Genomic DNA, 17,752 nt, shown 5'->3' on the forward strand with positions numbered 1-17,752 from the left:
CTAACTTTCCATTTCAAGCTGTGGCTACAACTGTAGCTTGCCTCCACCAGTGTGTGAATGTGTGTGTGAATGGGTGGATGACTGGGTATGTAAAGCGCTTTGGGGTCCTTAGGCGGGGCTAGTAAAAGCGCTATACAAATACAGGCCATTTACCATTTACCATTCCATTTGGTTAATGGTCCAAAACATCTAAAACTTGTAGTTTTTCGGGGGTTAATGGAAAGAAAGAAAGAAAGAAAGAAAGAAAGAAAGAAAGAAAGAAAGAAAGAAAGAAAGATTAGAAGAATGAAAAGAAACAAATTAAAACTACAGTAAAGATGTAAAACACACAGGCACACATATATATACATTCTAACCCATTCACCTAGAAATGTTGTGCACAAGCTCTAATTTCTAACCAAAATTTGTATTCATTTATCAAATCAGAATGGAAAAAACACAAGGCCATTTCAGCCATTAAAAGATAGTGAGTGTCCGTTTCAATTAAGTGAAAGCACATTGAAAACATGTCATATTCCAGCACATCATAAGGTACACAAAGTTTCTGTTTCACAAACTGAATCTGTGATCATGATAATTCTAGATCCTCCACCTTGAATCTAATTTTGTCTTTTTATAACACTGATAGGACATTAAATTTGTGTGTGCATATTCTAGCATTTAGCTACTTACTGTGTGAAATCCCCACCACTATCACATCTTCTACTTCTTCCTCCTTAGACAATAGTCCACCTGGGACACAAAGAGAACTGGGTGAGAACGTCTCAGTTTTTCCATGTGATAACAATCAGGTCTACAGGTTTACAGTTTTTTCAGTCTGCAGTCTAGTATCATTTATATCTACACAATGATGGTCAGTGTTGAGTGACCTGCAGTGGAGTTAATACATTGTCTTCACCTCTATAGTTAGCAAAGTGAGCTTGACATGGCAAAGATAAGATTTTTGTTTCCTGTTGACCACAAATTGAAAAAAGGAGCATCTGACAATACACCACTGCTTTCATACAAAGTCACATTTGACTGTTTTTTAAACAAACTCTTAATACCATGAGATTTGATAATGATGATGATGATAAGACATACTTTATTTATCCCATATTTGGCAGATTGGCTACAGGAGTTGAAATGATGATGAAATAATATTACACAAAATAGTCCAGTGACCTCCTCTCCACCACAGCATTAAAAAGTTCCAGTTTGCAGCCATTCACAGAGCCAGCCTCACTAATCGGTGTATTCAGTCTGTTTTTTTGTCTCAGATGCGGCTCCCTCATCTGAGTATCTTGCACTTGCCGCAACTGAGTGATGTTTGATCTCAATCACTGTGCTGCACACTTGAAAAGATCCAAAAGACCCCTTTCTGTATAAAGCCTCTGTGTTGGTTTGGTAGTTCAGCCAGTTGTCAATGTGGAAGCCCCGATACTTTTACTCCTCTACCACATCAAAATCCTGTCCCAGCATAGATACAGGTCATGTAGCCATCTTCTTCCATCTGAAGTCAATCATCATCTCTTTGGTCTTACTCTCATTCAGAAGCATATGATTTATTCCAGACCATTAGTCCCCTGTACTACTCCTCCTGCTCATCACTTATATATCCAACCACTGAAGAATCATCAGAGTATTTCTGTAGGAGTCCCCCATGGAGCCCCTCTACTGCCCACATACTGCCTTACATACCTGTCTGTGAGGTAGTCGGTAATCCATAAGATGGGGGACACGTTTACCGACATTGCTTGTAGTTTCTCTCTCAGTAGCAGCATTTACCAATGTCTGAATTTTTTTGTTATTATGAAACCATCATATATCAAGAAGAAACATTTGAGCAAACCCAGGAGCTAGATCATTTTTGCCTCGCACCCCTGTCAAACAATTTTATTAAAGTGACTGCAGGTTTTTTTTTTGTTGTTGTTGTTTTTTGCATGGGATGTTTATGTGGGGGTTTTTTTAATGGTTAAAGTCTGCCCCTTTCCCAACATATGGAAAAAAAGTATTCTATAGCAGCTAGTGACCATTAACTAAAACATACAAAGTGTCCACAATAGTTCAATATTGTTTCTCCCCCTGGTACTGGAAATGTACTCAAACGCATGTTAGATGATCCGACCCATGCTGACTAACTGTACGTTATGAGGTTTCAGAAACACTATTAAATGCCACCCTCTGGATTCTGTTTTTTTACAGTGTAGCCTCACTACCTCTCTATAGATACACAGTAAAATTATTTTCTGTTTAATCTGTAAGACTTCAATTTCATTAATTATTATTTTATTCTATTATTTTACCGTCTAGATACCATGGGAAAAACACATCTTGCTCATTGCTACTGCCAATCAAGGGATAATCTAAAAGCTGTAAATATAATTCAGGACCAAACACTTCTCTGTCCCTACTGGGCTTCACAGAGAGTTTCTTTTCCCTTTGTTTGACACAGCCCTGGGATATCTTACTACTATTACCCTGATGGTAATCCAGTTTTTTTTTTTCCCAAAGCTTAACAACGCTCCAGTCATCAGGGACAGCGTACAGCCACCACAGCAACTGCACTGGAATGTGGAAATACAGGATGTGGAATATGATTCACCTGCAAACAGTGAACCAACAAAAGGCTTGGTGTGTTTATACACATTTAGGAAGACCACTTTAGGTATTGGGCTGGGGACTTGGAGTATCACTTTGGGAGGGCATAAAGGCTTTATAGTCAGGCTTCAGCTGAACAAGACTGAAGTTCAAACAGAAGGTTAAATGTGTTTTAGTTTCAAGGTTAAGATCATGTTAGACGATGAGGGAATTTAATAAGAATTACTAACATGCTGATAGGTGTTTGCACTCTTTGTTATTTTGGAAATATTCTAACTGGCTTTGTTGCTTTTCTTGAGTAGCATGACATGGCTGATATATTCATGCCTTTAGGGTACAATTAAAGTTACCGTAGTGGGTTGTCAAATACACATGGAGAAATAAAATCTGCCCTTAAGGTCCTCCACTCACCAATTAACAGGCTACATATTATTCCTTTCTTTTTTATTCAGAATGTGTTGGGGGATATATGTGAAGAGTTTAAAGCAACATTTCCTACCATCTTTATATTACAAAGCCAACATTCTAAGTAATATCTATTTTTAAAGGTCTTATCTCACAAATTAAACCCTAATTTTCATATTTTAAAAGTCTGAACTGTGAACCATGATTACAGAAGCCTCAAATACCTTTCAAACAACTTTTTCAGATTTTATTCCTAATGAAATATGTTTACTGTGACAATAGATATTTTATCATAAAAAAGTATGTTGAATTGCTGTAATAAACGTTGCTTTAGATGTGAAGCCGTAACCGACTGCACCCAAACTGACCCAGCCTCCTAGTGCTCCTGGCCTTTTATACCAGGCTATAAAAAGAACACAGCGGGCCAATTATTAACTCCTGTAACCCTACACTACACACCCTCACAAACAAGCACACACACACACACAACTGATGTTGAAATAATGGGTGGGGCTCAGTACCCAGTGAGATGACAGGGGTTAAAAAGCACCTTTGTGGATGTAAGTAAGTGATACGAACACAACTTCTATCATGAAATTTAAATTAAAACATGCCAATAATGTTCACAATAATGTTACCATTACTGGCATTAGTGGCACTTTTTAAATCCTGTAACACATTTTTTATCTTTAAGAGGAGGAATGTTGATTCTGTTATTAAATACAAAATAAATAAAATATTTTATTTCACAGCTACACAGACTACGATCAGTGCCTCCGGTGAAAATACGGACATAAAGACGTGTATGCTCGGTAGTTTAGCAGAAGCAGAAAGGAGGTAAAGCGTGTTGGACAAGTGAGTTTTGTCTTGTTTTCAACAAATTCAGTGAAAAACTAATGAAGAATTGCCCCATCTTATCATAGGTTTTATCTTGGTGTATCTAAGATGTGATATATTATGATCGTCTGTGCCATGGACCTAAAGCTATAATAACTACATGAAAGACTAACTAGGTTATGGTATGTGATATATTGTAATGAAAAACAGCTACTAAAGAGGAAGCCAGGTCTTGCAAATTTCAACCATTGCTGGTTTTGGTTTTCTTCATTAAAATTTACTAAAAATAATAAACATATGGAATATTGCAAGCTCTAATCTTTAATTATTTTCAAAATATATGTAAAAATTAGGATAATTAACTTCAACCAAATAGCACCTTCAGCCAGAGGGAGATGACGTTATTGTCACCACGCCACACGGAGAAGGTCAAAAGTCAACTCTGTAACATCAAAAGCGAGATGCGTGTGAGCGCCATCAACAAAGACATCAGGACCTCCTGATTGGCCGGTGTTGTTGCGTTGGTTTTTCTCCAGCATTGTGTAGATGACTCTTGCGCGTTGCTCCTCAGAGAGCGGGTCCGCCCAACGATAACAGGGCAGCGATGGAGAGTGGAGCAGGAAATACACAGATGACATGTAGACTTTAACAAACTCCAGTTTTAGATAGGAGAGGTCCCTCTGTAAACACACAGGGAGAAAGCTTTATATTCACATTTCAGAGTAAGTCAACCAATCTATCATACTAACAGCATCCTCTACAGGTCTGTGCTGGTATTACGGATCCAAAGACGCACATCCACCATTTCAGAGACTGTTACTGACTTTAATTAAACCATTCTTCAAAGCTACCTTTTACCTAACCAAAACGTCCTATTTCCTCTTTGTTCCCAAAAAGAAAGCAGATCCCCAACATGAAACGGGATCTGTATCCCAAAACCCTGTTTCCAAAAGAGTTGTAATAATGTGTAAAATTGAAATAAATCCAAAGTGCTCTGACCTGCAAATCATTCAGTCCCTTATATTTGCCTAAACATGACAAAAAGACATATTAAAAAGCTGAAATGGAAAAATAGCTTAAATGTTTACATGTTTCAAAATAGATGGCACAGGCCTGATGAATATATTTACAGGTTTTGCATATGCTTCCATCCAGACACAGGGGACGCTAGACCACCAAGACAACTACACTTAAACTCAAACTCAGCAGATATTTAACAGAAAAATACAGTTTCTCAGTCATTTTATAATGACTGTCATTATACTATTTAAACAAATATGTAGTTCAAATAATTTGCATTCCATTTTTTTATATTTACACAGGGTCAAAATGTGTTTGGACACAGAGCTGTATAACTACACACCTACACACACACACACACACACCTTTTGTGCTCTGTTCATGTTAGTCTCAGCATCCAGCCAGGCACTCTGAAAGAAACACAGTTATTTGAATATTCACTTTTTCTTACCATCAAACAAATGTGGTGGGTCATACCAGTTAACAAGCTTTAAACTCTCTCTATATAATCACACATTATTTTTACTATGAGAATATTACAAATAATCTCACAGAAATCATCTTCAACAAGCAGAATGTAAGCTGTGATGACAAAACAAAGGAGCAGTTGTTGAATCTTATTTGAATGACAAATGTGACTTTTCTCACCCTGAGAGCATCTAACAGGTCTGGCTGGTCCAACAACACGGGAAAGGTTGAAAGTATAGGACTGCATATTAGATCTGAAAGGGAGAAAACAGTGTTAACCCCAGAGCTGTGAATGTGATCGATTTGGATAAGAACCACTGACAGTGCAAGCTACCTGCATTCTGCATTGTGGGCCTGTCCATCAGCAGTGCGTCTGCGAGCAGATGCCTGTGCAGAACCAGCAGATGGATGCAGTTTAGGCAGTGGAGGAGAGTATCTGGAAGGACACTGAAAAGGAAGAATATACTTATCACAAACATATACATACATGCACACAAAGACATATCTGAGATGAGTCAGGAATGTGTACAAATAAACAGAGGAAAGCTTTATGGATAAGATATTCTACTGCAGGTGTTCAAGCACAGTGGCAGTCTTTTCAATGATCTTCTAACCTGAGCTGTGTTTGCGTCCGGCTGTTGGCTGATTTCAGCTTAACAATAAGTTTGGGCTGCCGCCTGGCTTGGAGCATCTGCTGGAAAACACCACTTGGAGCTGAAAGGAGAGGAGAAACAGTGATTAATATAACATAAAAACTCTATTACTTTGGTTTTGTTTTTTTCCTTTTATTACTTTAAGATCAAAATGTACTGAGTCTGCCATTTCTCCTTACATCCTCTAGTGGCTGACGCCTCCACTGCTACATCCTTCTCATATGGAGTGCCACCATTCACAGGCAGTTCATAGGTCCTGTACGCATTAGATTATTAGATTTTTTCAAGTGCACATTTCATAATGTCAGTGCTTTTGTGCTAGATGTCAGTTTACTTCATTAGTTTTTTCAAACTGTAGTTGTCTAAAGAAAAGATATTGTGATATATTTTTGCAGCTTTTTCTGCATATGTACCGATGACTGTAAAAAAAACATTAATATGTACCTGTTCGGCAGAGGATTTCCTGCATCATCAGTCAATTTGAGGAAAGCCCAACCACAGCTTAGGTCTCCTCTCTCTCCAGTAGACTAAAACAGAGACAGACATTTTCCCACAAAGTTGAGATAAAAAAATGTTCTTTCCTTTTATATATTTGTGTAATTCACAAAATTGTATGCGCCCTTACATTTCGTATAAAAGTGACTCCTAATTCAAAGAGGATCCCGAGGTCAGGCGACGTGGAGTTGCAGCGCAGAAAACAGTCTCCATCCAAGACGGTGGGTAAGATACCGGTCACCTTGAACAGACATACACATACACACATGCTGAATTTCACATTTCTCACAATTTCTTTTTTGCAGAGCCTGAGTACAAAGAGTCTGCAATCCAGTATCTGTTGTAAGGTTGCAAACACAGCAACCTCCTCCTACCCTCGGAGAGAAGCTCCAGGTCTTTGGGCTCTTGGCGTTGTAGGTTGCTCTGACTACGTGGATGTTACTCAAAACCTGAAACACAGTGAAGCTCATGTTGAAAAAAGCAAGCGAGAGGGAGAGAATTAGATAGAAAGAGTTAAATCTGAAAAAAAAAAAACTCCATAAAAATTTTCCTGTGTTATGGCAGAAACGTGTTCTCTGTTGTCTGAGTTGAGCTGAAATGTGACTGTTTCATAAGCTTACACACTTAAAGAGACCAATACATGATTCCTGCCACTAAAGTAATCAAAGTTATGAATTACTTTGTGTAACACAACAACCGAAGTTGTTTTCACACCTCACTTTCTCTACATGATAAACCAATGCTATTGTAGTAAATGAAAGAAATTTGTCAGCATGACCTCTTTGGGATTGAATTGTAAGACACCAATGTGTAAAATTACAGAAAAGGTTCTGCTACCTCATTGATCAGAATCTCCGGTTATTACAAACAGAAAGTTTATTCTAATTCACAGAAAATGTGGACCCACTGAAAAAAAATGAAATATAGAATATTTGTAGGGCTTATTCCAGCCCCTAGCCATAATGTTAGACACCTCTGTTTTACCTAATACACTAAAAGTATTAATAAAATTAATTATACTCTGAAGAGATTTGAAGAAAGTAAAGAAGTACAGTAAAAAACTACAGTACAAAAGAACGTAATAATGATCGCTCCAACCAAGGAAGAATGGAAGCAAATGTTTCTGTCTGTAATGATGACAAAGTGTAGCGCCAGTGGTATAAGCTTTCTGCACAAGCAAATATGCTAAGCCATAAACTCTAGATGTGCAGATAATGTTGAAATAGCTCTTTTTAAAGACTATTGTAGACCACTTTATACAGCACATTGTAGACTATTTAGAGTGAAGCAAAAAAGAAAAAACTTCAAATAATGATGCATTCAGGATCTTTCTCAGTACTCTAAATGTTTGTGACTACCTTTCATAGTCTGTTGCATAAATTTATGTGTTGATTAATTGTTTGTAAAAATGTGGTTTTAAATTATTTTTTTCATTTTGTCATGGACTATAGTGTCTAAAATAAAAGTATACAGAGACAACCATGATACCTGAGTTCCGTCAAAGGCACAGAGGCGGACGTGCCGGCTGAGGACTTGAACACCAACCCCAGGAGTAGGAATCATCCTGCAGCTCCACAAACTGAAACAAACACTCGTGTTGACCTGCCGAGGACGAACCTACACCACAGGAGATTCACACAGTTCATGACTATAGTCGCTAGTAAGTGTCAGAAACACAGGGACAAGCTCACCTTGCCAGTATCTGGGTCCAGGAAGAGGTCCTTAAAGGAGAGCTGTGATTGGCTGAGCTGAGGCTGAATGTAATGACTTCCTCTGTATGTTATACCTAGTAAACGACACAAAGGGTTACAGCTTTGCCCTTAAAGTCATGTAGCATTGGCTTGTTAGATAAATATTACTATTTACAGTGACAGCTGTGCCTATCAATACGGTAACAATGGGGTAAAAATTGTGCATTCAATCTACTGTATCAAAATGATAGACCACAGTAAAAGTACAATAATTTTACCTCACTCACCCAGTATAAACTCTTAATTGTTAAAGCCTGTGCAGTTATGAACTTAAATAATTTTAAGTGTCTTTTAACCCAGTTCCTGTATCTTACAGTGTCAGCTGTTCAAGCTGTTTTAAGTGTTGGGTGTCATCTTAGTTTAAAGCCTAATTTCCATTAAGATGCAACAATTTGTATAATTGTTGATTTTTCCAAATATAAATGTGACACATCCTGTGATTCCTGCTTCACTAATGCAAGGACTTGTTACTACCTTGGAACACATTACTTAGAATTGGGGAAATGTAATTCACATTTTTTTGTTTTGCTTTATAGAAAAATTATACATTGACAAAGTAAGTGGCAGAAGTTGAATAACTGGCAATGAAAACACTGTTTTCTCCCAGCCCTATAACAGCCAGTTAACCTGTAGGACAGGGGTGGGCACCGAGGGCCGGTGTCCCTGCAGGTTTTACATGTGTCCTTGAACCAACACAGCTGATTTAAATGGCTAAATTATCTCCTCAACATGTCCTGATGTTCTCCAGAGGCCTGGTAACGAACTAATCATGTGATTCAGGTGTGTTGACCCAAGGTGAGATCTAAAACCTGCAGGGACACCGGCCCTCGGGGCCTGGAATTGCCCACCCCTGCTGTAGGATGATGTCAGGCAGCACTAAGGGAGGCAGGTCTGTTCACCACCAGTGGACCAGTAAGCTCTAGGATTTACTGAATTCTACCAGTGCTTCCAAAACTGCACAGATCCCCCATTGTGGGCAGAGTTTACTTCATATTAATTTCTGAGTTTATCCTGTCTCCCTCTTTCTCTCTCTCTCTCTCTCTCACACACACACACACACACACACACACACACACTTGCTGCATAATGACCTTCCTCCACCAGTAATTTATTGAGAGTTGATGGTCTGAATCCTGAAGGTATAGCACCCATGGCGGAGAGCACATCTGTTGCATCAATCTGTCACAGACACACGATAAAACCATAAAACGTATTTAATACAGAGCTAAAGATTGTGAATTCAGTATTTGCTGTTGGGAAAATTAATAGCAGTTTTAGTTCTTATAGTTATAACTGTAGACTACAGAAAGTCGCACCTCACTCAGAGCCTTTTTGACTGTACACCAGTTAGACTGTGAAGCACTGTCAACAAAAACAAAAGAAAACAAGAATAATTATGTTATTCATTCACACCAGCAAGTAATATTTTTATGTTGCCATTAATCTGGATAAATGTAGTTTTCGAGGTGATCTTCCTTTTAAACAAAGTCTCTCAAGCGCAGGGAAAAACAGATCCTGGAAGTTTAATGCCGTTAAATAAAAACAAAATAAAAAACTTTCAACCTCCGTTTGTCTGGATCATCAGTTAATTCTTCACTATCTTGATCTTCCTCCTCTTCCGACTCCTCCTTTTCATCATCATCTTCTTTTGAATCATCGTCATCATCATCGTCATCATCAACACTAGAGCCAATCTAACACATTATGGTTACATTTAAAATATAATCAGAAATCATATCCTGTTATGATCTCCATTTTTTGTCAGTCTATACTAATATTAAAAACACGATAAATAAAGAAAACTGCTGCAGGCTGCATTTTAATGTTCTCAGTAATGTTTTATAATTCCTTCAGCTAAACACTTGTCTAAATGAAAATTCATAATGTTGGACTTGCTATCGTTGCAGTTTTTGTACCTTCAGGAAGGTTTTTGGAACCACTCCTCTGCTGCCTTTAGTGTTCTGAGCCAGCCACCATCCATCTGCTGTCTTCCTGATAATCCTCAACACCTCCCCCTTCTGAAACAACAGGCCACGGAACACCATGTAGTTCACATAACTCACACATTTGTAACAAACAGATGAGATCAAACACAGTTCATCACAGGCAGGTCTGGAAATCAGATTTGAGGATAAACCTATCTTCCTAATCAGTTAAGTACTTGATTAAAAAATAACCGGCAATGGAATAAGATTCATTTTGTCCCTTTCCAATTCTGAAATATTTATATAGAAATACATGACCTTACATTATTTCAAACACTTAAATCATTCATCATTCTGAAAAATTAATTACTTTATATAATATCAAATTGGATAAGTGGAAAAAGATGAATGGATGGATGGACATAATGATTAGTAAAGCTTATAAATGACACTACAGTGCACTAGACTGTATGCACATGTCCACCAGACACATCACAGAAATGTTTAAAATTAAATAGGTATATAGTTTTCAGAAATATGTAAATTACACTTTTTTCTTAATTCACGCCTGCAAGACTGCAGATGGTGGATTTGGATGGCTAGAGCGCCCTCTTCTGTCGAAACTAAATATTATACAATACCGCTTTTAACATCCAAGGGGAAAGAATCCAAGCTCTAAAAGTCCTAAATATATTGCTGACATCAAGGCTGTTTGTATTTTACCCGAACAGACAGATCTCCTTCCTGCTCTCCTTTGAAATCACTGAGGACCATGTAGATGCGAGCATCTGACTGAGATGGCGGTTTCAAATCTCGCCTCTCATCACTGCCAGTGTTGTTATCATTTTCTACATGCTCTTCTTCATTATCGTTACTGTCTTCGTCATCGTCTTCTTCAGCACTATCTTCACTATCTTCCTTTGAAACATTACTGTGGACCAGGGAATAGTTAAGTGAAAAAAGGTATTCTTTGGTCAGATTTGTCATTCATTTGTCATTGAATTTGTCAGATAAACTGATGCTTTGCAATGAAGCATGCAGATTAAATTGTGGGGAAGTCAAGCCCCTGCAGCAAGGACTGTAAAGTACATACACAGATCAACAAAAAAACTCTATCATCCCAGTTTTCCTTCTTTGCAATTAGCATACATTTCACTAACCCTGCTTCAGTGCTAGGTCCTGGTGGCGACAGCTCCAGAGAGAGAGTTTTTAGACGCTCCAAGATGTTTTGCACTCGTCGCTCCTCTTCCTGTTTCCTCTGATCATAATTCCCCACTGGAGCCAGCTCATCAGCCTGAAAGATCAAGCACTAGCTTATGATGTCTAATTAGCTACACTGCTGTCAACCATGCAACATTTTCCACAAAGATAAATTAATATATAGATTTGGTGCTGTAAGTAATGACAATTGCCTTCATAAAAACAACTTATATTAGTCAAGTAATATCACTGATTGCTTCCAATTGTTGGCATCCAGAGATTATATTAAATCTGTGTACAATAATAGTATTTGAAAAGGTTGAAAAGTTTCTTAAAGATTAGAAAACTAACCTTGCTCAGTTTCTTTAGTGTCCTTAGTGTCTCCTCTGCTGACATTTGCAGTTTTTGGCATCTGTTTGCAAGTAGATATCAAATTTTCAAGCATTCCATAAAGTAGGTGATTGGGGGATGTGGTAGAGAGGGTCATCATGCTGAAATATCCTTGGGCAGACTGATAGCGAACTCACTGATGTACCCATTGCAGTGTGAGTATGTGTGTAATTGTTAGAAAATGCTTAGTTATAGTTACAATCCTGTATGGATTTGTGCGTGACTGGGCGAGTGACACTTTTAGCAGAAAACACTGTGAGTGCTCAACTGAGTAGAAAGGCGCTATATAAGTACACACAAGGATTTCAATGTTGAAACAGGTGAGGGTGCTTGTCTTAAGAGTAAGGAAGGGCACTGCTGGTGCTCTGCCACAGTTGGTTACCTTCGAAAGGCCTCTTCAGTGGATCCAGCCTGACTCTGGGCATCCTTCTCCAGACTGTCAACCTGTGAAAGTGTTTAAATCAATGTACGGTTAAGAATTGCACAGGACGGTATACATATTGCACATGATTTGTGCAAAATAACCATATTTCATCAGTTCAAATAAAAGTTGGCGTCATCAATAAGCGTTTATGTTGATGATTATGTCGGTTTTTATCTATGTTTACATTGCTAACTCACAGCAGTGCATCACAATGAATTGTTACGAACAGATGCTAATCAATATTTATGCTAGCGCAAGCCACGTCGGTGAAGGGCTTATAAGACAAAAGTGTTTAGAGAAACAGTCACGTTCAAGCCTCGGGATCACTTCATTTCGAAAAACCTCTGGGGGTACATGTGCAACAACTGTATAACGTTCAGTCTAAGCAGTTTGGTGCAATCGCACCTAGGTTTAAAGACGTCATTCTTTAACTGACCTGTTTTTTTATTTCATCCACTTCTCTCTGAGCTAGCTGCAAAGGTCCTCTTCTTTTTAGTGGCATTTATACACTTTTTAGGGTCATACGATCCGTGTGTTAGCTCATCTCCTAGCTTGCTAACTGACGCTAGGCTTCCAACAGTTGCTAGGCAACTGACTTCTTCTTCCTCGGATTATTTTTTTTATTTTATTTTCAATGTAATTTCCCATAACCCTGCTCATTGTGGGTTTATTTTAGTCAGCATATTTTGCTTATGTATTTTTTTTAAATATATATATATATTCGTAACTGAATTAACGCGATATTAATACAAAGGCTTTTCTGTTTTTTCCCGCAATTTTTGGCAGTTTACATCAAGCTACCGCCGCCTACTGGACTGGATGATGAAGCTGTAGGAAAACCTAAAAAGTGGTTGGTAACTATCATCGTATATTTTCTCACTATTCCTCGAAAAATTACTGATGTTACTGCGACTTCATAATGTTGGTGTTGTTTGTGTTTAATGCGCATTTGTTTCAGATTCAGTCCCATAAGGGTAAAAACTGATCGGTCTAAGGCCAAATTTGGGATCAAAAGGCAAAACTACCATTATTGATTGTAATCATATATAAATCCAAGTACTCTCCAAATTCTGATGTAATATATTTGCATTTCCTCTAATACCAGTTTTTAAATGCTAGCTGTTTGATGCTTTTACAGGTTTTATGTCCCAAAAATATAACAAAAGTTATTACTGATATTTTTACTTCTCTTCCAAACTCGAGTGTGACCCTCCCTTCCCCCCCAATAATCCTCAGCTTTTGGCTGTTCGAACCCATCCAGCACCACATCTACAGCTCCGCCATATAAAATTATATCACTCTTTCAAAGGACACTTGCGATGCACAGTTGTGTAAGTGCTTTCAAAAACACCTACAGGGGGCGTACGTTACGTCCTTTGCCCTGCGTGTTACCTTCACTACCACTTGTCATTTTCTTTTCCCCAAATTTCAAATGTATAATTTCAAAACATGCCGTCACTGTAACAGCGTTATTTTTTATAAAAAAGTTTAATCGTCGCTTATGCTTAGCTCTATTATGATGTCGTTCTCCAAGCGTCCTCGCTAAATTGCCCCCAATTTTCTATGTTGCGACCCTTTGCGTGACAGTGAAGGCAGCAAACACTGTTCGTTATGTCATTTATCAACCATGGCTGCACCCATCGCTCTTATTCAAGGTGCGAGCAGAGGACTGGGCTTTGAATTCTGCAGACATATACTTAAAAATAAATCACTTGCTACTGTTGTAGCAACATGTCGAAACCCGGACGGAGCTGCAGAGTTACGGAGCCTGGCCGGCCAACACCCGGGCCGACTGACGGTCCTCAGACTGGACGTGAACCACGAGGAGGACATCCGCGGAGCTGCAGAGAGGGTTAAGGAGAGCTTCGGTCGGCTGGATCTAGTCGTCAACTCCTCGGCAATGCTTCACCCTTCGGGGAAAGGAGAGACCAGCTTGAGGGATGTTTCTGCACAGGTAAAGCTTTGTTTTAGTTTGAGAAGCCACATTTCCGTAAAAACTGGAGTAAAAGTTAGTCTAACTCATTGTCGTGAGTCAAATTGTTGCCTGTGTAGAAAATTCTTGCACAGAATTAGTGCAAAAAACTTGGTGAGACACCATCATCATAGAGCCATTTGATTTCCCCCTATAGTTGTACATACATTGGACTTTTTCTAACAATCTCTGGTGGTCCTTAAACTGTGCTGGTGATGTCTGTGTCCAGCAAGAGTCTGAAATCGGTGACAAACTTCTCGCAATATTACTTATTAAGTACTTTACATTTAGAGCTACTCAAATAGTTCCTTACAACACCAAATTCATTAAATCCTTAACCTAAATAAGTAACTTTTTCCCATTTTCAGGGTATCATTTCCACCTTAACAACCAATACAGTGGGTCCCCTGGTCATGGCCAAGTATTTCTCCCCCCTCCTTCTTAAGGGCAGCGGTGGATTTGGTCAGCAGCCTGCAGAGAAAGCCAAACAGCACAGCGGGATCATTGTTAACATCACAGCGAAAGTGGGATCAATTGGAGACAATGGTATCTGGTGGTTCCGAAACACTTTGTGCATACATGTCATGTAGGCAGCGGCAGTTCCAGACCAAATATACCGGTGGGACTAGTGTTTTTTTTTTTTCATCAGGGCACAGAACAAAAGATTTTTTTTAATGTATTAAGTCACATACTGTACAGGATTGACAATCTGTGTTTCTGAATCCTCATTCTCTGCATCCTCTCCAGCTAACTCATCTGTCTCTCTTTCATCCCCTCATGATCTTCATCCTCTCTCTCTACACTGTTCTTTGTTAACAGGGGCTAAAAAGGACATAACAACTGATGTTGTTCCCAGTTTTCAGATACTGAAAACTGTATATGGCTGAAATTAAAAGTGCAACACCTTTATTTTTAATTTCTTGTTAAAATATACTTATGAAGGGACAAAATGAAATTGGTCTCTAACCCTGTAGGGACTGGCGCATATTGAAACAATGAAGCTGGATTTCATTGCAATGAACAACAGCAGTAACACGCGTGTCAAACACTGACGTCACTAAACTGAATCGTATCATCTCCGTCTCTTTACCTCTTTTCACTTTAGTTAGCTAATTCACGCTAGTGGTCTTCTTTGTCCTTTCTTCTTGTTCCAAAACCCACCGGCTAAACGGCTACAAATTTAAAAGAGCAAACGTGCAGCACCCTAAACAGCTCATGTTGAACACTGCAGCAGTTTAGTTCCAGTTTCTGTGCCACTGCATATCACCATAAGAAATTAATTAATTATTATCTCTTGAGCACAGAGGCCAGAGCTAGCTCTACAGGGGCACTGGCCCCTGTTGGCCCCTGTCTAAAACCACCTATGCATGTAGGCAGCACCCCTTTTGTCACTTAGCTAAAGGACAGAACAAAGTCACAAAGCAGATATTTTTCTTTTGTTATAATGTGCATGCATGTGCAGTGGTACAATGTTCATCTCTAATATTTTCTTCTCAGGTCTTGGAGGTTGGTACAGCTACAGAATGTCTAAAGCAGCTCTCAACATGGCCACTAGGAATTTGTCTATAGAGCTGGGCCGCAGTCGACCCAAGGTAAGTGTTTTCATACATGCTGCATTAATGTCTTGATGCATGCTCAATCATCCAGGTAAGGAAATCCCAAAAAGTTCATTCTGTTCATCTGGTTATAGCGTTTTCAGTGGGAGGAACATTTCGTCACTCATCCAAGTGACTTCCTCCCTTATGTGCCAGGGGTATCGGAACAGCTGAGACACATTTTCTCTAAGCACCGGGTCTCTGTTGGTTTCAAACCCCATAACACACTGTGCCAAAAATTGGTCCACCCCAAGGATCTGGTCCCCTGGCATAAATAAAGTAATGTAGTGTACACTGTTAAGTGCCAGGAGGATTGCCAGGATTTATACATCGGGGAAACCAAACAACCTCTGGCTAAACGGATGGCACAACACACAAGAGCTAACTTGTCAGGCCAGGACTCTGCAGTCTATTCACACCTACAGGCCAGTAGATACTCTTTCAGTGATGGGGATGTACACATCCTGGACAGGGAGGAACACTGGTTTGAGCAGGGAGTCAAGGATTTACATGAAAAGGGGAAAAAAACATCTCTGAGCAAGGACTAAGAAGCTTGTTACTGGTGTTTGTATCTTTCTTTTAGAGCATGGGTTAGGGTATGCCCTTGTACATAAATCCCATAGCCCATAACGATGTGTTGTTTTTTTTCCAGGTTGTTTGTGTGTCCCTACATCCAGGAACAGTGAACACAGAGCTCTCCAGGCCTTATCACCGGAATGTGCCAAAAGACAAGTTGTTCAGCACTGAACACTCTGTGAACTGTCTAATGAGCATCGTTGACACACTAAATATAGAAAAGACTGGAAAAGCGTACAGCTGGGATGGAACTGAACTTCTGTGGTAGAATTTCTAAGAGATGAATTTCACCACTTCTGGTCTTAATGGTGAATTTCTGAGCAGTGTTGAGACAATGTGGAGATGAGCTGGACTTCATGCTATTGCCGTATAAGACATTCGTGCTCAAGTGACAGTTCAGATGGTCAATGAAAAACCTCTTTTACTACCTCATAATTATCCAAAGTGCTTAAATCATCTGTATCACATACAGCTTTTGTGTGAAGCCATTATTGACAATGTATCTGGTTTTGATATTTCATACAACTCTTATGTAGTTTAGCACTGCTCATTTTGATGGTTAAAAATCATGTAATATCTCACTAATCTTGACGTCTTTCCCCAATTCAGTAATATCAACGGGTGGTTTGTATTAAAGGTGTATAAATTATCTGACAGTTTCAAATGTGTGGTTGCATTACACACACACACACACAGTCTTTTATAAGCAACCAAAAGTTGATCTGAAAGTGAAGCTTACTGCAAGGAGAATCAGAATGAAGCTTTAGCAACATCTGGATGTTGGCACAAAGACTAACTCCTAAAGATAAAATAATAAAATCCTTTACATAGGATCTGTAAGATTTTTTTCCTCCACATTAAGACTGAAACTGATAGTGATAAAAGTTAATCCCAAAGAATCTGACTTTATGAGAGCATCTTAGGTGGAAAAACTATTACAGGTGAGGAGAAGGATTTCTAAAAGTGTTTTTTTGCAGATGAGAAAATGGCAGAAAGACAAAGAGGCACAAGATACCATATATTGTGCAAATGCTGAATGATGCTTGTTAATGAAAGGCTACAGGTTAGAGTGTGCATGAGGTGTTATTTGTTGTTGATGCCATCAAAGTTGCACTCAGAATTCCTGCACAGTGAAACGGTGCCAGATATAAAGGTGAAGATATTTGACAACTGGAAAAACACTGGACTGCAGCAGTCATGGCTCAGTTTGTTGCAATCTTCCACCAGAGGTGTGATCAAAAAACAATTAGTGCTTTCACCACGTCATATATTCAGAAAAGGTTAATTTGATATGCAATCATAAGAAAATAAATGCAACTCCCATAATGTAAATAGATTACTGCATTTGTAGGCCTATGGTTCTGTGCATTGCTTTTTAAAACAAGATTTACACTTTAAAAGATTTCACTGCATATAAGATAATATTCATAGTTACACAGTTACTTCTATGACTAGGTGGGT

At 38.8% G+C, this 17,752-nt stretch overlaps 2 protein-coding genes across 5 annotated transcripts; one reads left to right on the forward strand and one right to left on the reverse strand.

Annotated features, from left to right (window-relative positions):
• Positions 1-677: 677 nt before the first annotated feature.
• Positions 678-12,851, reverse strand: nphp1 (nephronophthisis 1). 4 transcript variants are annotated; one of them, XM_025897617.1, is made up of 21 exons: positions 12,585-12,851; positions 12,107-12,168; positions 11,686-11,746; positions 11,295-11,428; positions 10,858-11,065; positions 10,126-10,227; positions 9,773-9,903; positions 9,526-9,571; positions 9,286-9,388; positions 8,150-8,244; positions 7,947-8,075; positions 6,833-6,907; positions 6,589-6,699; positions 6,408-6,490; positions 6,143-6,219; positions 5,925-6,024; positions 5,645-5,757; positions 5,491-5,564; positions 5,208-5,252; positions 4,202-4,502; positions 678-732 (listed from the first exon to the last, which is right to left on the reverse strand). In XM_025897617.1, exons 1-20 carry the CDS (start codon positions 12,648-12,650, stop codon positions 4,230-4,232), a joined length of 2,088 nt encoding a protein of 695 aa, XP_025753402.1. In that variant the 5' UTR covers positions 12,651-12,851; the 3' UTR covers positions 678-732; positions 4,202-4,229. The 4 variants fall into 4 exon arrangements, with proteins under 4 accessions (XP_025753402.1, XP_025753401.1, XP_005473693.1 ...); XM_025897618.1 differs by lacking the exon at positions 678-732 and adding an exon at positions 4,822-4,850 and having other exon boundaries at positions 4,366-4,502; positions 12,585-12,849; XM_025897616.1 differs by lacking the exon at positions 678-732 and having other exon boundaries at positions 4,123-4,502; positions 12,585-12,850.
• Positions 12,852-13,535: 684 nt separating this feature from the next.
• Positions 13,536-16,942, forward strand: zgc:65997 (C-factor). The gene is made up of 4 exons (XM_003438221.5): positions 13,536-14,102; positions 14,489-14,666; positions 15,618-15,712; positions 16,368-16,942. The coding sequence occupies exons 1-4, from the start codon at positions 13,776-13,778 to the stop codon at positions 16,557-16,559; spliced, it is 792 nt and encodes a 263-aa protein (XP_003438269.1). The 5' UTR covers positions 13,536-13,775; the 3' UTR covers positions 16,560-16,942.
• Positions 16,943-17,752: the final 810 nt, after the last annotated feature.

This window comes from Oreochromis niloticus, linkage group LG13, assembly GCF_001858045.2.
Source record: "Oreochromis niloticus isolate F11D_XX linkage group LG13, O_niloticus_UMD_NMBU, whole genome shotgun sequence".
Taxonomy (NCBI): Eukaryota; Metazoa; Chordata; class Actinopteri; order Cichliformes; family Cichlidae; genus Oreochromis; species Oreochromis niloticus.